The sequence below is a fragment of the Phalacrocorax aristotelis genome, chromosome 4, assembly GCF_949628215.1.
Source record: "Phalacrocorax aristotelis chromosome 4, bGulAri2.1, whole genome shotgun sequence".
Classification (NCBI taxonomy): domain Eukaryota; kingdom Metazoa; phylum Chordata; class Aves; order Suliformes; family Phalacrocoracidae; genus Phalacrocorax; species Phalacrocorax aristotelis.
Window position 1 is genome coordinate 14,554,060 of NC_134279.1, and position 23,677 is coordinate 14,577,736.

At 41.3% G+C, this 23,677-nt stretch overlaps 1 protein-coding gene across 2 annotated transcripts in view; it reads left to right on the forward strand.

Annotated features, from left to right (window-relative positions):
* ARHGAP24 (Rho GTPase activating protein 24) overlaps window positions 1–23,677 on the forward strand; it is a 229,565-nt gene that overhangs the window by 79,434 nt on the left and 126,454 nt on the right. The window contains exon 3 of one of the 2 annotated variants that reach the window (XM_075090342.1): window positions 1,929–2,016. In XM_075090342.1, coding sequence (XP_074946443.1) covers window positions 1,929–2,016 — 88 coding nt within the window. Of the gene's footprint in view, window positions 1–1,928; window positions 2,017–4,106; window positions 4,159–23,677 lie in introns of those variants that run through there. The other variant, XM_075090347.1, reaches the window with a different exon arrangement.

Consider the following 23,677-nt stretch of genomic DNA (forward strand, 5'->3'; position numbering starts at 1 on the left):
GTTGTATTTGCTGTTTTTTCTCCAGCTGTTAGATGAGAAGTTGAGCTATTTTGTGACTTATCTTTTCCCGTTCAAATAATCTTTTTTTGTTTATGATACTATTCTTGCCTAATAAGATATTTCACATAAGACTTTGGGGTGTGACAACTATTGACAGTTGCTGCTTGTATCAGGAATGAAGGAAAATAATGTCTAGTAGGGCTATTGGACCAAGACACTTAATGCTTATAATACATCTGTATATGCAGTGAGTGGGGAATGCTGCCCACAACTGCTAATGCTTGCTGCTAATACCACTTCAGCAGAATACTGTTCTGTTTCATCTGTTTTCAGGGAAAAAGTATCATACTGTTTAATGGAGATGATTTTTTTATGATCTGATAAAATATCTGTGCACCATGTCCCTGGCTTCCTGTGACACACTGTACCCACTGGCAGACACCAATACACTGACAAGTCAGTGTAGAGCTCAGTCTCAACACCAGCTGGTACAGATACTGATTTTTGTGAAACATTTGTTACCTGTTTCTTCAGATTACTTTTTCCTGTCAATTTTTAAGGTCTCCTTTGCAATAAGACTATAGCATTCTGTTTGTCTTGCCTTCCCAATAATTGAAAATGCTTCTGCTCATAATGAAGGTTACAGGCCATAGCAATCCATGCTGGACATTAGAACTGATGTTTTTGCTGTACATGAATACCTTTACTGCTGTTTAGATGAGGGGTCAGACAGATATTTAGAAGTAGCACTTGGTGAAAGTACTATGGAAAATGGTGCTCTGTGTTGGACTCAGTGATCTGTATGGGGCCCTTCCAACTCAAGATATTCTACTCTGTGTTTAAGCCATGTAAGTTATATAAGTTGTTTTCTTTGGAGATAGGGGCCCTGTTATGCAGTGAATGGAAAACTTTCATAAGTAGGTATTACCTCCCATTAACAGTGCTGGAAAGCTTGTACCTAACACAATTGCTAGGATGCCTCTCTGAAAATTTACCCCTGGACAGCCACCCCAGCATAACTTCATTAAGGACTGCCTGCTAACTGAGGAGGAAACAGTAGGAGGAGGAGCTGTAATATCTGAAAATGAAAAAGAGCTCTCAGAGGACAGGGGTGGTCTATCCATCCCATGTGACAGCAGGGCCAAGAAGGGGGGAAGTTATGTCTTCTCTGCAGCCCCAGAAATATTTTGCAGTTTGCAGACATTGGTTTTGGTAAACAGTGTTATCAAATATGCACAGCTAAAATTCCCCGTCTGCCTTCTCAAGGTATTAAAGTTGTGATCAAGGTGTTCAGTGGTGGTCACCGAGATTATCCGACATCTATCTGCCTGTAGCAAATGCATATTTGAGTAAGACTCTCACTCTGCCTGCTGTGGCTTTGTGACATGCCAGTCTGCTTGTGCTGCCAGTGGGTGGAAGTGGGATAATTTCTCTGTACTCTTTCTGTGGATTGTACAGCAAAACTGCACAGAGCAGGAACTGGGTATGCACCACACATATAGAAGGTTACTCTTCTATACACATATCCTTTGTCTTTAGCCAAGAAGTCCAGCTAGTAAGTTCATCTGCCTCACACATGCAACTTCACAGCTGTTCATCGACAGGGTCAAACTAACCCTTTCTTTTAGTCTCAAATTTTCCTTGCAGCACAGTGGAATTAGGACATGTGATTAGTACAAAAATCTGCATGTATCAAAAAAACAAGAGATGGAAAAAACCTAAAGCCATTATTGAATGCCTCAGTTAATTTAGGGGATCTATGATGATGGCTTTTGGGTTAATCCCTCCTCAGTCCCACTTTGGAAGTTAGCTGCCCAGGCACACCTCCAGAAATTCATGTATACCTCAGTCCAAAAAGAAGCAGCCTTAGTCTATCAGAAGCATGGTAGCAGTTTTAATCCCATGTTTGTTGTTTTTTTTTCCTTTAGGGTACCATCTTTTTGCCTGGCAACAGAGTAATTGAGCACCCCTGCAATGAAGAAAGTCCAGGAAAGTTCCTTTTTGAAGTTGTTCCAGGTAGGATATTCTATTCCACATAAAAAGTATTTGTAATTTTGTTCTCAGTGACAAATGGCCACATCTGTTCTGCCAGAACAGAAGCTGAAGGTGATTAACGATTCAATTTAAGGAAAAAAAATCATTAATTTGTTAATATTTTCATTCATAATTTTTTTCATTCACCTCTGGGCAGCATAGGAAAAGGATGTGTTTTTTATTCGGTGATGTAAAGCATGATTGTTCACAGCAAAGGGCTGCCCCACTGACTGGCATAGTGACAGTACAAGGGTATTTGGTAATTATTTTAGATTATATTGGATGCTATGAAGTAGTGTGTTCTGTGGTAACAAAGGAATCTGTAACTTAACATCAAGACCTTATCAGTATAGCACATGAGCTTGATGACATCAGTACCATCACTTAAGAATGCTCCCTGATCACTGTGGGTGGATAAACAGATAGTAATAACAGCAAGCATCACTGCTTTAAAACCCTAAACTTGCTTTTAGTTGTGTTTTTTTAAATAGGGTGGGTTTTTTTCCTGGGGGTAGATTTGTGTAAGGAACATTACCTTGTCAACTGACTGGTACTCATGACTGCGTGTATTGCATAAGTGATTTGCTAGCCTCCTTTCTGCTACCTTTGATTCTGGAGGGCAGACTTTGGCTTGTTTAGGAGCCTGGTCGACAGTCCTTTCAGAGGCAGTCCTGAAGGGTAAAGGAGCCCAGGAAACGCGCAGGAGCAGGCTGTCCCCATGTGCTGAAAGATGAGCTGGTGGGGAAGCCCACCAGCCTGGCTGAACAGAGAGCTTTGGCTGGAACTCGGGAAAAAGCAGAGCTTATGACCTTTGGAAAAAGGGGCAGGCAACTCAGGAGGACTACCAGGATGTCAACGAGGTTACGCAGGGAGACCATTAGAAGGACCAAAGCCTCCCCAAACTAGAACTTAATCTAGCTACTGCTGCAAAAGACAACAAAAAATGTTTCTGTAAATACACTAACAATAAAAGGAGAGCTAAGGACAACCTCCATCCTTTACTGGGTGCGAGGGGAAACATAGTGACAAAGGATGCGGAAAAGGTGGAGGTACTCAATAGTAAGACCAATTGTTCTGGGGTACCCAGCCCCCTGAGCTGGAAGACAGGGACAGGGAGCAGAATGAAGCCCCCATAATCCATGGGGAAATGGTTAACAACCTCCAACACTACTCAGACATACACAAATCTATGGGGCCAGATGGGATCCACATGAGGGTACTGAGGGAGCTGGCAGAAGTGCTCACCAAGCCACTTTCAATCCTTTATCAGCAGACCTGGCTAACCAGGGAGGTCAGCAAATGGGACACCCATCTGCAAGGGCTGGAAGGAGGATCCGGGGAACTACAGGGCTGTCAGCCTGACCTCAGTGCAGGGGAAGGTTGTGAAGCAGATCATCTTGAGTGCCATCACATGGCATAGGCCGGACAACCAAGCGATCACGCCCAGTCAGCAGGGATTTAAGAAAGACAGGTCCTGCTTGACTAACCTGATCTTCTATGACCAGGTGACTCATTTAGTAGATGAGGGAAAGGCTGTGGATGTTGCCTACCTGGACTTTAGTAAAGCCTTTGACACAGTTTCCCACAGCATTCTTCTGGAGAAACTAGCTGCTCATGGCTTGGATGGGTATTCTTTGCTGGGTAAAAATAGGCTGGATGGCTGAGCCCAAAGAGTTGTAAATACAGATTCAACAAGGCTAAGTGTTGGGTCGTGCACTTGGGTCACAACAACCCCATGCAACGCTACAGGCTTTTGGAAGAGTGGCTGGAAAGTTGCCTGGCAGAAAAGGATGTGGGGGTGTTGGTTGAGAGCTGGCTGAACATGGTCCAGCAGTGTGCCCAGGTGGCCAAGGAGACCAACAGCATCCTGGCTTGTATCAGCAGTAGAGAAGTGATTGTCCCCCTGGTGAGGGGAAGCTGGTGAGTCTGCACCTTGAATACTGTGTTCAGTTTTAGGCCCTTCACTACACTGAGGTGCTGGAGTGTGTACAAAGAAGACCAATGAAGCTGGTGAAGGGTGTAGAGAACAAGTCTTATGAGAAGCAGCTGAGGGAACTGGAGAGAAGGAGGCTCAGGAGATACCTTACTGCTCCCTACAACTACCTGAGAGAGAGGTGTAATGAGGTGGGTGTCAGTCTTGTTTCCCAAGTAACAAGTGATAGGATGAAGGGAAACAGCCTCAAGGTGCACCAGCGGGGTTCAGATTGCATATTAGGAAAAACTTCTTTACTGAAAGGGTTATCAAGCATTGGAACAGGCTGCCCAGAGAGGTGGTAGAGTCACCATCCCTGGAGATATTTAAAAGATGTATAGATGTGGCACTTAGGGACATGGTTTAGTGGTGCACTTGGTAGTGTTAGGTTAACGGTTGGACTCAATGATCTTAAGGGTCTTTTCCAAGCTAAATGATTCTATGTTTCAACATCCAGTTAGCCCACTGTTAATATATTATTATTCAATATATTATCAATATATTCAATATGTTATCAATATATTCAAGATATTATCAATATATTGAATATATTCTGTTAATCCTGATATTACTTTTCAAGTTCCTTTCCCACTATGGCTATTTAAAAGGCTAAATAGAGGACAATGTTTATTGAAACCCAACCACATGTTCTTGCTCTTAAACCATCTCTGTGTCAAGGCAAAAATATAGTTGTCTTTACTGATACATGGAGATTTTGATATGTCGTAGAAATGTAAGAAATATGAAGTAGATCTCAAGGATAAGGAGGCCAGTCACTCACTGGAATTTGCAAATGGAGGTCAGCACAGTGCAGCTTTATTTTTCCTTTTATACGTGGCAATGAATGTGGTTATGAAAGCTGTATGCAGTAAGGGGTTAGTATGCAAAGAAAGCAAGCATGGTATCTGTGAGGTTTGGTTAACACTTACACCAGCTTGAATCAATCACACTTTAAATAGTTTCTCACTGTGGTCTGTATCTTTTTTGTATGTTAAAAATATTGAAAAAAACCTACTTATTAGCATTGCAAGTCTGGGGCTGACTAAAATCTTGTTTCCATTGAAAATTAAGAGAGTTCTTTTTAATTTAAAAGGTGCTTTCCCTCCCCACTCCTGAACACATAGAATGCTCTCTGACTTGAAATTTTCAGGCAAAATGGGACTTCCAGTCAGTCATTTAATAAATTAAGCCTGTATTTCTTCTAGATGTTGTAGATGGGAAAGAGAGAAGCTGAGCTTCTGTAGTTGTAGCTGTTGCTGGTACTGCAGTAGGGTCTGTGCCCTACAGCAGTCGGTGTGGAGAGGATAAGATGAGCAGAGAGAAGTGGGCTGGCACAGATTTCAGTGGTGATGCTCTCTCTCCTTCTGACAGATGGGTAGAAGCAGCTTTAGTTCCTGCCACAGGTTAAATCAGAAGGTGCTTCTGAGGAAGTGCACAAAACTGGTTTTTTCCTATTTCAAAATGGCTGCGATGTCGCCTTTGCTGCCACCTCACATGCGAAGACATCGATATAAAGGGTTTTGCTGATGGTGGTGCTCCATACGTCCTGATTCATATGACACCCTAATCTATCTGATAATGTTTGCCCTGGATGTGCTGCTTATGCCTCTGGTCTATGTGAATTTGGCATTGAGTGTGGAATACTTAACTGTAAGCCTGAGATGTGTGTGTGATGCAGGCATGAAAAATGAAAACCTTCCCGTGCAACCCTGCAGGCAGCTGTATGGCACCAGGAGGTCACTGCCTCCATGGGACTTGCCACAGCTGAGCTGCAGAAATCTCCCTCTGCTAGAGCTTGTAACTTTCCCAAACAGGAGGAAATCTGGCTGACAAGAGTAGTAAGAAATGGTAATGGAATAAGGCTTGAACAGCTGAACACTTACATGTTGAACACAGGCCCTTCTGTCCTGAACATCATGCACCTTCTTCAGAGATCACTCATTTTCTCTGTATGCTTTCCCAAACACTGCTGATGCCTGTTGGATGTGTACAGCACATTTGGAGGTCAGACCATACTTGCTGCCGAGTTTGAATGCTTTTACCACAGTACCTGCCTGTTGCCTAAATTGTAGAAAGCCTACAGAAAATGTAATATTTCACCGTGGTTTTGAGTTAGCAGTACACTACACTGTTAGGTCTCAACCACTATCCACGTTGCTTGTGCTCCCACAATTTGGCTGTTAATTGCTGGTTTTCAAAGTGTCAGCACCTCTTACTTGCTTTTCTTCCAGCCTGAGCCCTTACGTGCCAAGCCTCAGCCTGGGGTCGTCCTCTTGCCCAGGTTAAAAGGCCTTGGGCAGCATAGCTGACAATGGGAGTGCCAGCTGCTGAACTGATGGGCAATGCTGATGGGAGAGCACGATCGTTCTCATGATTTCTCAAAATATTTGTCATGTCACCTTTCTATGCAGTCAAGTTAAAAAGTAATTTGCAATTAGTTTTGGGGCTGCCTTCAATATTTATCTGGAACTTCCCTGAGAATCAGGTAGGGTGTTTTTTGTTTTGTTTGCTTACTGGAGCAATTTTCCTCATGAGATACTATGCTAAGGATTCATGACAAAAAAAAAGGTTTTTGGGAAATCAGATAGGATATTTCATGCCACAGCACCGGTCTTTGGGGGATGGAATTAAAATCAGGACTCAGACTGACTGTGGAGGCATCACAGTGCCTGTAGAATGTTGTAGAATGTCAGCTGTATGTTAAGCAAAGATGAAGTGAGCTTTGCCATGGTCATTGTGTCACTTGCTTCTCAAGGCAAGTATCGTCAGCATTTTGTAATGGAGCTGTTTGTCATCTGTATCCTCATAGTGACTCAGTGTAAAAGTCAGTTTTTTAGGCTGATAGCAACAAACTGAGCTCATTGAGTGTAACAGAGAAAAATATATTGGAGCCAAGGTTCTGTTTAACCCATTGTTAGCATTAAAATGATAAAACAGCTGCATAGCAACAGTTTCTATTTGCAGGGGTTTTTTTTATTTTGTCAGCTTAAATGAATGTCATGTTAAATGTATGGCACTGAAACTCACGCTGCTCTTGGATTCTGCTTTCCCTGTATTAAAAGTTGAAGTAATTTTAGTTATAATCTCAAAGGCAATACTGACAAGTCCTCTTTTTGTCTGTCATGTCTGTGGGTGGCCTGTAAAACTTTTGTGTGTGTTTGTTTATTGGTAATACATGCAAATTATTTTGGGAATGTACGTGGGAGTAGATTTATACTAGGAAACTAATTTTCTCTACACAGCCATCTCTGAAGATGAATGAAAGAAATGTGTGTGGAGACAAGTATCTTGCAGTTCTGATGCTGTAATTAAAATACAGATGCCTTTAATTTGCCCTTTGAAAACATTCTGTTCATTCCTTAAGTCATGACATGGTTTAATACTTAAAATTGTTCCTTTTTTTTTTCTTTTGCTGTGCTGACGAAGTTAATTTACAGGAGTGAAAGTGTTTCCTGTACAGCACAAGGCCCACACCACATTTCTGTGCAGGAGTCAGTGTGACCACGAGGTGATTAATTATGCCTGTGGTTATTGACAGCTTCTCTCACACTTGGAGGAATGTTTCATACTAAACAGAAACCAGATGAGAGTTTAAATAAATACCTTTTTAATGGGAAATATGTACATATAGCAAAGTTGTGTGATTAGGTTTGTTGAAGCGATTGTGTTTTATTTGCTTATTGTTTCTACTTCTATTTAGAAGATAAAATCTCATTCTCTGTATTTGTTCCTTTCTAAAGGAAACCTGAGGTTTCTATCTTGGTATGTAGGTGTAAGGGGAAAGGTGTTTGTGTTCACACAGAACTGAATCAGGTGACCTAGCTGTGTTTCAGGGAATGAGGTGTCACCTGTATGTATGGAGGTGCAGAACAGAGGTACATGGAAGCACCGTAGTTTGCCTGAGTGGTGGATTTCAGATGGGGGACTTGATTCCTGCTTAAGTTGAGTTGCTGCACCCCATTTGCACCAGGAGCAGAGCACGGAGATGTGGGAAGCTCAGACTCATCCATTGTTTTTTCATACAGGCTCAAGTGTCTTTTTTTGGAGTCCCCTGGACTTTCCAAGAGTTGCTGCCTTGAAGGCATTTTGAGTGACAGCAGTATGGAAAGCTTTGCAGTAAGAGCCTGCGGCTTTCCAGCTGCCTTTAGGAGCTCCTAGGGCTTGAATTCTTGTCTCCTGATGCACTCAGGAAGCACCACCAGCTCAAAATAATCTGGGACTCTGTAGGTAGTTGCCTGGAAGAGATGATTGTTATTGAATGGACAAAGGAACGTACTTCATGATTGTCTGGATTTTGATCCTGGAAACTAAGCTGCTCATACTGCTATCTCCCCAGTTGCTGCTATTCGAGATCCTTATGTGGTGGTTGATGTCCTGCTCTATGAAAGTGATAAATCATCTGACAGCTTGTCCTCATGGGTAAGAAGTCAGATAATCATTCCAATGGTATTTCACTATTTGAATATTGTCAAATCATGTATTTCTTTGTCCCTGTCTGTGTTACATGCAATTTCATGAGAAAACAGCACTGAAGATGAGCTTACTTACAGGACCATGTTTGCTAGCATGTGGTCTGTTTGTGTGTGCGTGCTCTGTTCTATGGCATGAGTTTCCCTAGCAACACAAATATCCCAAAGATTTCTTTGAGTTGTTCAGTTGCATGAGTGTTAATATTTAATTAGGACTGTTTAAACTTAAACACACATTTCCAAACGCTGATCTTCAGTATTCCTTATGGAATCTTTTGGTTGTAAACTTTGTATATGTGTGCTGTATTTTTCACCATTGGCAAAGTATCATAGTCCAGCGTGTGCATCTGTGTGGATGAATATGTACTTTGGTAGTACTGAGTTAGCAAAGTCTGTTCATCCCTCTAAAAGCATTCTCAGTGCAGCCCCAAGATATGTGTCTGCAGCTTAAGGCAGCTTCATTCTTAGGGGTTATTCAGGTTGTTAGACAATAACTGTAATATTTCTGGGAAGTTACTTCTTGTCTCTGCTGCCGCTTTTTTCTGCACTTCTGTGTCTGCTGATTTCTTCTGTGCATGGCTCCTGGCCTATCTCCCTTCCCTTCAGGGAATGAGATCTTTCTTGAGTCATGGATGGTGGAGACTGCAGAAGGCAGAAACTACATTCAGCACTGCATGCTTTCAATTGTTTAAGGTCAGTTTGTCAGGCCTGAGTGCTGTAGTCAAGAGAGCAAGCCCAAACACATTGCTGAGGAAAATCACACCATTTTTATTCCAGTTTAGATGAGCTCTCTCTGCTCACAATTTTTCTGTACATACATCTTTTCAGAAAGCAATTTCTCATTGACGCTATGCAACAGAAGTGTTGGTTCCCTTTGTGATACTAACTGAAAACAGGCCAAAAGGATTGCCACAATAAGACAACTTACTTTTGCTTCTTCAATTAGAAATACAGGATATAAATCAAAATACGACATGTACTTATAATACTTAAGATACCTTCCTAAATGCTTCAGCTGGAAAAGATGTGAAACAAAAGAAGTTTCAGTGGACTGCAATGTATAAGCCTGTCTCAGGACTTAGTTTTGAATCTCTGGCAGTCTTTACTTCTGGGATACTGTGCAAACTTCTGGCTGCTTTTGCATCACAGCTTTTCTCATAAGAATTACTTTCAGGGAATTTAGAAGTCTGTAGTAGGTTTTACAAACTGATGTTAGGAAGGTACCCCCCAATGCTGTTTTGGAGAGTGCCCTATGAAGTATTTTTATATTATTTTGGAGGACTTGAGTTGTTGCTGTTCACAGCATGTTTGAATCTCATTTTTCTGGCATGAAATTCTTAACGCTGTGCTTTCACAGAACAGCGAGCAGTATTTCATCAGGTTTCTAGGCTGACTTTATGGACTTGTGAAGTCTTTGACTACAGAGCATTTCCCAAAAGCCCGTGGCTTTATTAGAGAATCTCTGTAAGGGAGTAAAATATTAATTCCCAGAACCTTGAAATTGTTAGAATTATTTTTTCATTAGTCAGAAAAGAGGTGTCCACAGGCCTTTTTCTTTATTTATGTCTTTAATTGCATGCCACATGGCAAATGACGTTTCCTGCAGATTAACTGTTGTGGCAGGGAGCATGAAGTGGGTTTGAGGCAGTTTTTTTTAAGCTTCCTTACATAAAAGGTTGGATAATAAACTATTTTGCTTCAACTGCTGCAATAGGTTTTCACTCCTCAAAGCTTAATGAATTTTTCAGTTCCAAAGGATGATGTTACTTCATGTCTGCAGGATAGGTATCTTATATTTAAGTCAGCTTAGATTTGCTTAGGTCTGTGCACCCACGGCTGAGAGTCAGGAGGGATCTGTTTTCAACATCTGTATGTCACACTGATTTCACTGACACAAGTGTGTTGTGAGGTTTGAGAAGATAAATGGTTGCCAGTGTGTTGTAAAGTTATCAAGAACTCTCCAGGTCCCTGTTGATACACAGTGCTTAGCAGATTAAGCCCTTCGAGACTTTTCCCATGAGTTCTCAAACCTCTCAAATGGGAAGGCCACAGTAAGTGATAATTCTTGTCACCTAGTGATTGGCAGCAGTTTTAATTAAGGGTCCATGAAGGCCTGGAAAATCTGGATTTGATAAGTTTTTGTGATTTAACTCCAGCTGGCAGCTAAGCCCCACACAGTCACTCGCTCGCTCCCCCCCCACCCAGTGGGACAGGGGAGAGAATCAGAAGAGTAGAAGTGAGAAAACTCATGGGTTGAGATAAAGACAGTTTAATAGGTAAAGCAAAAGCCGTGCATGCAAGCAAAGCAAAACAAGGAATCCACTCACTACTTCCCATGGGCAGGCAGGTGTTCAGCCATTTCCAGGAAAGCAGGGATCCATCATGCGTAACAGTAACTTGGGAAAATATTGCCGTCACTCAGAACATGTCCCCCCCTTCCTCCTTCTTCCCCAGCTTTATATACTGAGCATGACATCATACGGTATGGGATATCCCTTTGTTCAGTTGGGGTCAGCTGTCCCAGCTGTGTCCCCTCCCAGCTTTTTGTGCACCCCCAGCCTGCTCGCTGGTGGGCTGGGGTGAGAGGCAGAAAAGACCTTGACTGTGTGTATGCACTGCTCAGCAACAGCTAAAACATCTCTGTATTGTCAACACTGTTTCCAGCACAAATACAAAATTAGTAGCCCCATACTAGGTACTACAAATAAAATTAACTCTACCCCAGCGAAAACCAACACATAAGTTAATTTCCCTAAGGGACACAAGATGAAAGGGCAGTTACAGGTAAATCCTTTTTTGCCTAAAGAAGTGATGTAGTGTTCTCATGTACCTTAACAAGTTGGGTACTGGGTACTTACTGTAGCTTCTTCAATATTCTTCTCTTCTGATATCAATACTTTGCACTCCTAGTAGTCATATAACAGCAAGACTTCTGTGGGATGGGAAACGTTGGACTCTACAGTGAGGCACTAAATGGGGCAGATGATTAGCTGACATGTTTCAGTGTGACTGGTATAATTCAACGTGATGTCTCTGGGATGGAAATGTTTTAGAAGGTTTTGAACCCTGTTGGTTTCTATAAGGATGTAGCCTTGTGAGAAATAAGGCGCAAGAGTTCCATACCTTGCCTTCTAAGGAGCAACTGCCGTGTCCAAAGTGAGGATACACCCACACACACAGCAAGCAGCTTTCGTTGATGGCTTAGCTGAGTGTTAGGAATCCAATGCAATACACAAATTCCTTGACTTTAGGAGAAAATTGTTTGTGTATTAAAAGTTGTTCTGCCCTGCTGCAAAAAATCACCTCTCCATAGTGCACATGCACACACACCTGAGCACTGAGGTACTCTTTCTTCCTTTGCTGTCATGCAGATGCTCTGTATTCCCTTCACCATCAGCATGCCTAGCATAAAATTGATTCACTTTTCTCCATGATATAAAACCCTGAAATGAAGTGTTAAACCAGTCAGCTGCTTTAACTTCTTCCCTGTGCTGAATTCGTATCTCCTCCTGGTGTGACCCCTGTGGATTTAATTGGTGCTGCCACAAAGACGAATGCCTCCCCCTGCACGCACTGACAGCCAGCAGTGCCTCTTCATTAGTTGTCAGGAGCACAGAACCTCAAGGGCATTGCTGATACTGCTGACTGAACTAATTGTACCTCTGATATCTTCTGGAGGGAGCAGGCAGGCTGTTTAATCAAATGGGTACCAGCCTTACTGTGCATAGATATCTCCGGGTAATGGCATATTGTGCTAAAGCAGCTTTGAGCGCTGCTCATTTCCTATTGAATATCTCCTGAACACATTGCCGTCCTTATTAACAGACTGATTTCTCAAAAATGTATTTGGTCTCTGCATGTGAACACACTGGCATGCTCTGTCTCGTTCTTGTCCTTCAAAGGAAGCCGTAACAACTCCAAACTGCCTTTTTTTTTAAAGTGACCCTTGGAAAATCATGGAGTCAGTGAGCCAGAGAAACGAATCTGGCTGAAGCTTTGCTGCCTGTTTCTCACAAGGTTAACAATGAGAGCTTAGAATGAACTCTCTTCCATCTCAAGCAGCAGCTCTTGTGATACACAAATATTTGATGTGCCCATAATAGGTTTGTCTCCTTCACAGTTTTTAGAAAAGCAAAAACCCAAACCATCCCCAGTCCTACATCCCTGTGAAATGAGATGGTGGGTCAGGCCACAAACCTGTTGTGCTGGCACCGTAAAATATGCTAATTTCAAGCTCAGTTCCCTACAGGTCAATGCATGTAATATCCCTCTTAGCAGTGTTTTTCATGCCTTTTTTGTCATGGCTACTGAACAACACTGGTAGAAGGCACCAAGTTCAAGATACCTGTTTTTTGTTCCAGTTCCAGCAGTGACTCCTTCTGTGACACTGGACCAAGTACTACCTCTCTGTGCCCTCGTGTCCACGCATGTTTAATTGAGATGATACCTGCACGCTTGTGAGAGGTACAAGCCTTGCAAGTCAATGATGTTAAGGAAATGTAAATCTGAACTAGTGATAGCAGCAAGAAGTTTTTATAATCTTTATACTGGGGGCTTCAGGGAAAGAGGCGAGCCCAGGGTTGTGACACATACACATGGAGTGATATGAGTAATTTTGCCTCATCATCTTCCTATGGAAGATCCTTTCATAACATCACATCTGTTTAAAGATCAAGATTAGTGCAGCTCATTCTTGGGCTACTAAAGAGCTACTAGAAAATGTAATGTTTATCCTGCAAGGGGAGATGGGGCACCTTTAGCCATTCAGAAGATGCGGTCCCTTTTCTGGTAGAACTCCAGCGCTTGTATCTAGCATAGAAGAGCCTGCAATAGCTGATTTAAACATAATTTCTTTAAATATAGAAATGTTCATTAATAAATATTTTTTTCAGCCTAAAATTAATCTGATTGAAATTATGGTAGTTTAGGCTATCTGATTTAAAGCTGAAGGAATTAAATCTAGATGCAAGAACTATTTAAAAGAAAAATAAAGGAGCACTTTCTAAATGTCTACTCTGAGGTATGCAGCATGTGCAGAATAGAGAAATTATCCTCACTCACATGGCCTGCATGTATAACTTTGAAGCTAGTGAAACTCGAACCATCACAAATTTTCATATATAAACCCAGCTATGTTGAATCCCTTCTATCTTTGCGAACGAGTACAGATCATACGTTAAAAGTGTGCATATTTGTAGTAGAAGTAGCAGTAATATTACCTTTTTTCTGAATGCTGTTTCCTAGTTACAGTCTATTTTGAAGATAGGTGATGGATGAAGCACTTCTGAAAACTCCTGAACACTTGTAGCTTTCATTTTCTTTCCTGTAAATTAATTCCACTCTACTTTTCAATCATCTGTTCTCAGTGGCATTAATTTCATGTGGCAGAAGACTGCACAGACTCTCTAAAAATTTTGAATGAGTGCAGGTTTTTTTGCCTGCCTTTGCAATAAGCCAAGCATGGTATATAAGGCTGAAGTTAAAAAGTTATTTTTCACTTGTATCTCTTAATTTAGGAGCAGACTGCTTTTAATGGTCTTGCTTAACACATGGTGCATGTGATCTGATCTGTGTTTATTCCATAGGTTAAGTTAGCAATAGCGTTCATTTGAATGAGCTTCTTTGTGTGACCCACTGGTGTCACTCTAGAGGTCATCTGCTACATAGAAGAGGTTGGAACATAATGGCAGTGGCATATTAAAAAACTTAGGTGACATAAAAGCAAACTTAAGAGGTCGAGTTTGTGGTGACTGTTTTCCACCATCAGTGTACACGTACACCAGATTTGCTCTTAGTGAGGATGTAGTTCATGTAATGAAAATTACATTTGGGGTCATGTTTTATTCCTACCCTATTTTAAATTCCACCAATTGTAATCACAGCAATGATGAGACTTTTTTTCTCTGCCTCAGCACTGCAGCTGGCACTGGAGTGTGACAATCAATATAGATGTTGGCAAATGGCTTATGTATTAATATGATTTATGAATATTAGACTATAATAATATATTAATACACACATGTATATATATTAATATATATTGCGAATATTCCCATGAAGCCAGGTGGTCTTTTGGAAGTTAGAAAGGTACCTGGAATGACAGCTTGTTGCTCTGACAAGTTTTGACAGTGATTTGGGGATTGATGGGGGTTGGGATGCAATATTGGCTTTTTCCATTGTTCTGTTAAGGTGTGAAGAATTTCCTGAACTTTGACAGATCAGACTCTGGGGGGCTGAGGATAAATCACACCCCAACTGTATGGTTTGAATGAGTTGTGAAGCTACAGTAGGTTTTCAGCAATGTCTGTGTTATGTCCATTAGCTATATGCCATGGACGCACCATTTTGTTTGCCAACACGAAATCATGTGTGTTGATACTTTTTACATTCTCTGGTGTGTAAATACAAACTTTGTCTCAAAAGAAGCAATGTCTTTTATCTTTCTAACTGCAATAGCAGTCTGAACAGCACCTTTGACAGCTGCTAGCTTCATTTTTTTTTTAGCTTCATGTATGTCCCTCTAGTGGCAACATCAAAAAGGTCTAATGAAGTAATAGATGTACTTCTGTGTTGGAAATCCTATTCAGGGCTTCAATTTTTAGTTTGTTTAATGCCAGCATTATCCTTCATATATCATGAAGCACAGCTTGAAACTTAGATTCCCAAACAAAATCTGTGAATTGGGAAGACAGTACTGGGAAAAATCAGAGGCAGTGGTAACTCAAGCTTTTGGAGAAAAGATTTTCCTGAATATTTTTGACATTATTTTGATGAATTGTCATAATGATTACTTTGCTCTTTACCTCTGCTCACAGAATTGAGGCTCCATCAGCTTTAGTCAACATGCAAAGTTTTATGATAAGATGATAATGTTTTTATTACAGTAGCCTATGTGCTCTTTCTGTGTTTCCGTTGTTACAAGATCATCTGTTCTTGATTACGCTAAGTAATGAAAATAAGATTGTAGGAAGAAGTGAGAAAGAAATGTTATGGAGGGATACTCCAAAGTATAGACATTCAAGATACTGTTATCCGGTGGGGTGTTCTGTAGTACAGATGTCTGCCAGTCTTCTGCAAAAATTATATTAATGAGATTCCCATGCTTGTTGCCATTTTCAGTAAAAACCCCTAAAGACGCAAAAAGTAAATAAATTAAAATGCATTTACCGCCTCTTTCAAATAGACGGTGGTGTTCCACTTAAAATGGCAGGAAAGACAGTAGGTAACTTGCCTGAACCTGTCTGGAAAGTCAGTGGCTGAGTCTGAAGGCAGATCTAACCTCGCTGGTGAACCAAAGAGCTTGTGCCCCTGATGTGGGAGGTGAAAGTATGCAGGCCGGGAGCTTGTGAAGCCCTCTTATCTCTGAAAGTAGCAGGAAATGCAAGCTCCATTTGGATTAAAGGATGGTTTAGCCAAGCATCCTTAAAATATGGTACTTCATAGTGGCTAGGTCATCTGAATAGATATTAGATTATTTTCTTAAAGTTTACAGATCTTGAGGTAGATACACTCCATATATTCTCATGTGCTTGGATGTTGCTGGCTGACCTAATCCTCTGCCCTGTGGCTGTGGCGGTAAGAGGCTCACAAGTCCTTTGCTCTTCAACCAGTCCTTCTGCAGACTCTTTCATCTTCCCCCTTTTCCATTATTGGTGCTAGGAGAACATTGACCCTTATTTAAAATAAAGTCATCTTTCTTCTTTTTCAGCCTTGAATTAGAGGAGTGGGATGAAAATTTTAAGCTCATGGTGAATGCAAGGACCTTGTTTGTCATTGTTTCTTCAGCACAGATGTCAAATGTAAGGCTGAAAAGCATAATTTCTACCTTGTATCTACCAGTTTCACAGTTACATCACACACTAGCACATAGTGGTGATTAGTTCTTCAGCATGGTAAAAGCCAGGTTAGCCTAACTCCTTCCCTTTGACAGAAAAGGAAAACCTTCCTGTGGCATGTGAATGTCTGTCCAGGGAAACATTGTCTCATCTCTCCTCATGGAATCCTAGCTTGTACTGCTACCTCTGGAGGTGGAAGTCTCTGCTAATTAAACTGTATATCTTTTATAAAGCTAATGAGCCTAAATGGTTGTGAAATCTTCATCTTCTGTGCTGTATTTCAGATTCCTGCTACATTCATAACTTCAGTGAGAGGTTAGCTTTTATTTTCTGGAACAGATAACAAGGAGGAACATGTGATTGATATATGTTGTGAAGAGAGAGCTTCAAACTATAAGCACAAGGTTGACTGTCAGGTCTTAATGGAGCTGGCCTACAATTTAGGTGATGATTAATGAAAGAATAATGTCAAGGAGCAGTGCTTGATGGTATTATGTTGACTTCTGCTGCAGACCAAACAGTCTTTTCTGTGGGAGGAGGAGGACTGCTGCTCTGGGTTGAAACAAGCTGTACCCCGCAGCCGACATTCCCGCTCTGTGGTGTGCATTGCAGGCGACGCATGTCTGGGGGCAGCCTGCCCTTTTGTCCATGCACTGGCTGTGTGCAGCCAATGCCAGCAGGAGGATCTGCTCTGCAAAGGGCTTCTTTCAGGGTGATTACGGAAAATGTGACAGCCTTGTCAGCCACTCTGCTGCATGCCAACGTGGAGGAGGGAGAATGAGAATGCCGAGGGAAGGGTGATCTTTGTGGCTTGCCAACTGCAGCGCCGCAGCTACAGGGTCTGGGGGAAAGATGCCATCTGCTACCATTTGGCATGGCTCAGCCGTGAGAGCACAGAGTGCATTATTGTCCTCGACCTTGGTGGAAGGAGCTGGCAGCATGCCCGCTGCGTTGCTGTCTTCGTCACGAGATAGGAGCAGAAGGTACGTGGTGGTAAAATAGCAACCACGGCTGTGCCTTGTATGCTGCAGCAGTATGAGTGCTGGGGGAGAGGGATGTGTGTGCCTCGGAGACTGCATGCCCCTTTGCTCCTGCTGCAAAAGGATGCGCTTCACCAGGGGAGACTGGGTCCTGCTTGCCCATGGGGGAAGCAAGGGGCTCCCAAACTGTGGTGGAAGAATGTGCCTGTTAAGGACAATAACATCATTAAAGCTCTTAGTAATGTTAGAGGGGTAATAACAGGAGGTTTACACAGGCTGATGAGAGAATGAGCTGGCTCGGTGGAGACCTTGGTGAACTTGGATAAACATTCCCAAACAAGATTAGCTATACCAGGGGCTGGTTTCCTTCAGAAGGACTGGGTGCCTGCAGCTTTGTGCTGTTCAGTTTTTTCTGAGGTTTAGTGTCATCTCTAAGTGTGGACCTGGTTTTCTAGGGACAGAGGAGGAGAGAAGGGGCTTAATTAAAAACTTCAGATATGCTGCCAAAATGACCAGGTACATCTTTGCTCAGAGAACAAAATACTAACATCTCAGCTATGGGAATAAAATGGCACAGAGGTGGGAGAGTGTACTTTTAGCAGCAGGCAAGCCAAACAGTAAAATCAAGGTATGACAGACAATAATGGCTGGAGATAAGGAGAATGAATGATGGAATTAAACAGTGGGCTACCAAAAAGGTATATAAAGGGGAGTGTTTATATCAGGGGGAACGTGAAATAATTTGAGCCATACCCATTTTATTTCCTTGTCGATGGAAAGTCAAGTTAAGCTATGGTAAAGGCAAAAGAACAGTCATAATATAAAACATGTTTGTGCAAGTCGTGTGTGTGTGTGTGCTCTCTTTCCACTTGCAATATTGCAGAGGAGCACTTCCACAATGGTGAAAGAGAATCAGGCAGGGTGAGCAGCCTGGAGTTTGTTATGGGCCTGTGGTGGATAAAAGCACATTTAGCTTCCATCTGTTCCATCTTGGATGATGCCGATAAAAGGGTCATAGCTTTGGCAGTGGTGGATATTTGAAACCATTGCCATTTTCAGCTGTTCCAAAATTTTTCCCATTCTGTTTATAGGACATCTATTTTTCTGTTTCATATTTATTGCCAGATAAATTGTCGGTGGTGATTAGCTACAAGTGTTAAATAAAGTGAGGCTCTCCTTGCTGTCTCTCCCTCTTCCACTAGACTTGGTACGTAAATGATGGGGAATGGGAACAGTTAGGGATATGTTTTGGCACATTACAGATAACTGTAATTTTGCTTTCCTGGAATTACACGCATAATTACCTCACTTCATATTTATGAAATATTATTATGAAATATTACAGTGTGAGTGTAGCTTGAAAGTAATAAAGAACCCGGATTTTCGACTATCATGCAATACAAGAAACAGATTACTTGCCAAGTATGGTATTTTCTATGATTACTGAAGTGCAAACATTTATCTCTCTCTTTTTTTTTGTACATCTCTGGTGCCTCGTGATTAAAAAAAAAAGGCATTGAGGTGTGTCTTTTTCTTTTTTTAATTAGAACAGAATTATGTATGGTGAATATGTAAAATCGTAATTATAGCACTCAGTAGTTCTTCTTGGAAAGGGCAAGAGATCAGCAAGCACAGGCACGTAAGAGAGACCAGGATGCTACTTTAGAAAGTTGTCATTATGGCAGGAGCAGAGCCCATGGACAAGCGTGGCTTCTGTCCAGAGGTTTGTTCTTTCTGTGTATCTCTAGAGGCAACCAGTATGGATTGAAGAGCAGGATTTTTCCACAAATGATTGCAAATCCATTTATTGTGGTTGTATATTATTAATTGTTGTAAATTTTTATGATACCTAACCAGCCTTTATTTAAAACGCTCTTGACTCCAAACGCATATTTGGGACTGTCGTTTGCCTTGTCAAAGGCGAGTTAGAGTTCAGTGCACTAAAATCCATTTAAAAGGAATCCCCAAAGACTTTTTACATGTCAGTCTTTTTAAAGCCACATAGATTTGGGGAGAAGTGGGTATACATGTATATGTTGATTTATTATGTTTTGAGTACAGTTTTGTCCACACATACAGATGATCAGGAAAAGGAAAATGTGAAAGTCATTTGCTACTTGAAAGTCCTTTTGATCTCTTGGGACTCCTACGTTCCTCAGTGATATAACCACAATTCAGATACGTTTGGCAGACAGTGTGGACACCGGAGCTGGGATAACTGAGGTTTACATTCTTAGAGTGCCATTAAGTACTGTTGGATCTGCAGCTGACTTCTTTAATGCATCAGCTCTCTTTTAATTCCTTTTCTGTTTTAACAGCACCAACTATATATCAACATGTTATTTAAAATAAATAGAGAATACTCCCCTAGAAATGCCCTGAAGATTCAGTCACATTCATTAGTTGCCTTGTGCCAAAAAAGGCTGGGGAAGAGATTTAATAAGCCTTGTATTCCATAGTTATTAAATGTCTGACTGATGACACCATAAGTCAACAGATTAAACTGCTGTGTGAAAAGATATAACCTGTCATGCAGAGATGCACATTAGTAATTACTAGTACTGGATGGCACATGTGATGTCCTCTCAAATTGTGTTATCCCTTGGTTGAGTCCCTGCATCTGAAATAAAGGCAGTAATGCCATAATGTTTTTCCTAAGGTGTTTTGTACTTTTTAGTCTGTAAGTGAAATGGAGGCAAGTGTAATGCTACCAAGTTATGTGAATTAGAACTCAGAACTGTCACCATCCCTATTCCTTGATGATTTTTGATTATTGTTCATTTTAATGTCATTAGAAATTAGTAATTAGAAAATTGTTATTTTCTAAAGGAGGTAATTCCTATAGTTCAGAGTCCAACTAAAATCTCTGTCAAAAGCATTTGGAGAATTTCACCCTTGGTGTAGCTGGAGTATATCTTTGGAGGCCTGTCGTACTCGACCTGCTTCTGTTTCTGAAAAGAGCATGTAAAGATTAAATACTGTGCTTAGATCTCCATCTTGCCTTTTCCTCTTTCAGTGATGTAACTTGCTGCAAAGAAAAATATCTAGGTTTTGTGCACCCCTACTGCTCAGTAGAATTCATGTTCTCTCTAACAGTAATGTGAAAATTGCTTTTTGTGAATTGCTGGTGAAATCCATGTTAAGTGGAGTGTGTGGCAATTCTTTTAGTGGTCACTTCATTAATTTATGTACTTAAGTGGTTAACCTTGGCTAGCTCTTAAAATGAGGTTTAAATCTAAGCTGGACTTTTGTGTGTCTGAGGCAATGATGCCTGACATCTGTCTGGGCTCCACAGCAATATTTTGTTCTGCAGCATGACAAAGAACCCCTCTCCTAATTTCTGCTAGTAAACAGGCCTGCTGAATAGTTTGTCTATGCTTAAAATGAATCTTAATACTCACAGATCAGCTTCTCCAAATCAATTTATTCCTTCTGGTGAGGTCAGTGACAAAGTAGTGTATAAAGACCTCTCAAACGTGAAGACCTTGTAAACAGGCTGAACTGTGCCCTGATATGGTGCCAGGCAATTAACTGAGAGTATCACTTGTTTTCTGCTGCTTCCAATTTACTTCAGATTTTGTATTCTGTGGCAGCAAGCAGTGGTATTGTAGCCAGGCCTTTAGCTGTTCCTGTACTTGATGGCTTTTTCCAGCTCTCTTTGCCCTGCTGAGGAAAAAAATTGCAATCCCCTTTTCATCCTTGATGAGCCTTTGCTTCCTTTCTCTTACATTTTCCTGCCTCAGAGCTAGTTGTGTTTCTGTCCTTGCTGTGGTCTCTTAGAGTTGGCAATGCCAGCCCTGTCCTTGCCGCTCCATACCCCGGTTATCCTTTGCAAATCACCCTTGCAAAACCACCCTATTGACCAAAGCCTTCATGGAGCCTCACAAAAATTCTTGCTCCTGAGAGTCTGCAATGCAGTCTCGTGAAGGGGGCACATGAACAGGACTGAAAAGGGTGTTGTTGTAGCTTTCATTGTCAAGGTGTCAGCATGTACAAAGTCGGATACCATTAAGAATCCACTGGTTTTCACAGAGATCTTAAAACCAAGGAAATTTTGATACATGCAACCACTTGATTTTGATTGCCTGTGATTACTGTGCTGGGTAATGCAAGCCAAGTGCATGGCAGTGCTGCCCTCTGCAGCTTCCCCTTTTGGTGACCAAGGTGGTCATGGGAAGATGTTTTAGTACAGTCCTATCCAGGTGAGGCTAGAAGCATACCCACTCTCACCAAGGGCATCTTAATGCTTGGTCTGTTGTTACTCTGCTAATGGGCTTTTCGATGACAAGAATATTGTACATCCTAGTCAGACTTTCCAATTGCTGTTAAGCAAGCTGGACTTTTCAAGTTTTCATGAGATGCTCTAAGCCTTAGCCCATGTTAATGATGCTCCCAATGTCAGTGTAGACATATACAGCAGAGTAGATGAAGTGACTTGACATGCAGGGGGTATGGTGAGTAGGTACCCTCATACAGAGTCACAGCTGTGTTTTGCTCCCTATTCATCTCTGTGAAAGCCTGCACTTTTTGTGCCTGTTACCAGTTCTGACAGCCCACGGCAGGAAGACTTATTGCTTTATAGATAACATTTTTTTGTTGATTACAGTTCTTTCCTTGGAAAAAAAATATTTTGAGAAAATGTGTATGATGTCCATAATACAGTTTGTTTGTTTGTTTGTCTGGACTGTGCATTAGGATGATGTTTTGAAGAAGATATTGGATTTCTATGTATTTTTCACAGCAGTAACTTTGAGCAGGTTGAAGAAGAGTGGTTGGATCTCTTGAGATAACTGTGGAAAAAAGCCAAACAACATTTTCCTCCTCTATTTTTTTTTCTGTGTTGGATAATCAAGTCTATTTAATTCATTCAATGTCTCACGTGAGCAAATAATGTGGTATTCTGTCACCAGATTTACTTGGTTGCCTCATCTGTATTTGCTGGTGTATGTAGTTACAGTGCATATTTGTCCTACTCGACTTAATCTGCCTCATTCCAATACAGATACTTCTCTTCAAAGTTGAAAGTTTTGTGTTTAGACATATTTAGTGCCCAAGCAAATTGAAGTAATCCTGCATTTTCGTCATTGTGAGGAGAGAGTTTGGCCTCACTGGAATTCGATTTAAACTTATCCCAGCAATGTAGTTAACTTCCTAACAAATTACATAAAGTCCCATAGTTGTGTGTATGATGACTTGGAAGAATTGAGTGAAGCCTTGACTTTGAAGCTAGGGAATTCAGTTTTCATCTATCCAGCAGCTCCTCACTGCCTGTTTCTCAGAAGAGCCTTATTCTTGACTTTATTGTTGTAATTTTTTCCTGTGTGACTATTTTATGTCCAGAAATTAAATACCAGCGATTATAATCTTTTCAGGAAGTCAGTAGGGAAAATCTAGAGATATTTTGAATTCAGTAAGTTGAAATGATCAAGTCACGAAGCTTGCAGAACCAAGGCAGGATGCTATGATTTTTATATTAATTTTATTGTTCTGTAGTCTGAGTTGTGAGTAAAAATGTAATTGACCTCCCTGTGCAAAAGCAGGAATAGACACATAAGACGAGAAGACCCTGTGGAACTTAAAAATCAGCAGCCACCCTACACAAACTCAAGCCATCAGGCCCACCGCCACCAGATACTGGCCCGCATTTTTCAGTTGGGGCGACCTTGGAGAAAAACAAACCCTCCAAAAACAAGACCTCCCCTCTTAACTAAGAGCCACCCCTCAAAGTACCAACAGTGACCAGACCCAATACAATTCACCAATGGACCAAGCTACCCCAGGGATAACAGCGCAATCCCCTTCAAGAGCCCATATTGACAAGGGGGTTTATGACCTCGATGTTGGATCAGGACATCCTAATGGTGCAGCAGCTATTAAGGGTTCATTTGTTCAACGATTAACAGTCCTACATGATCTGAGTTCAGACCGGAGCAATCCCCCTTAGCCTAAAAATCGACCAATACTCCACAATATTCTTCCCAATCGCACTATTCGTAACATGGTGCATTCTCCAATTTGCAACATGATACATGGCCGCAGATCCACACATCACAAAATTCTTTTTCTACCTCCTAAGTGTAAAACTTAGGATGTCTAGGCTCTTCCAGCAGTTTACCTACCAAGGTGAATTATCCCATTAAAAGTCTCCATTGAATATGAAGTAGGTTTTTCATGGGCACCCTTAGATGTTGTATCAGGTCCTGGAAGTAAAACTGGCAAGAAAGTAAAGGCAATGAATGCTTAATAGAACTTCCCACTAGTATAATCTCAAAGCTGACAAGTTATGACAGGCAGCAGGTGAATGTATATTTGAGGATAGATCATTTTGCCTCTCTCTTGACAGGCATATAAATCTGTCTTCAATTAATATATATATATTACAGGAAG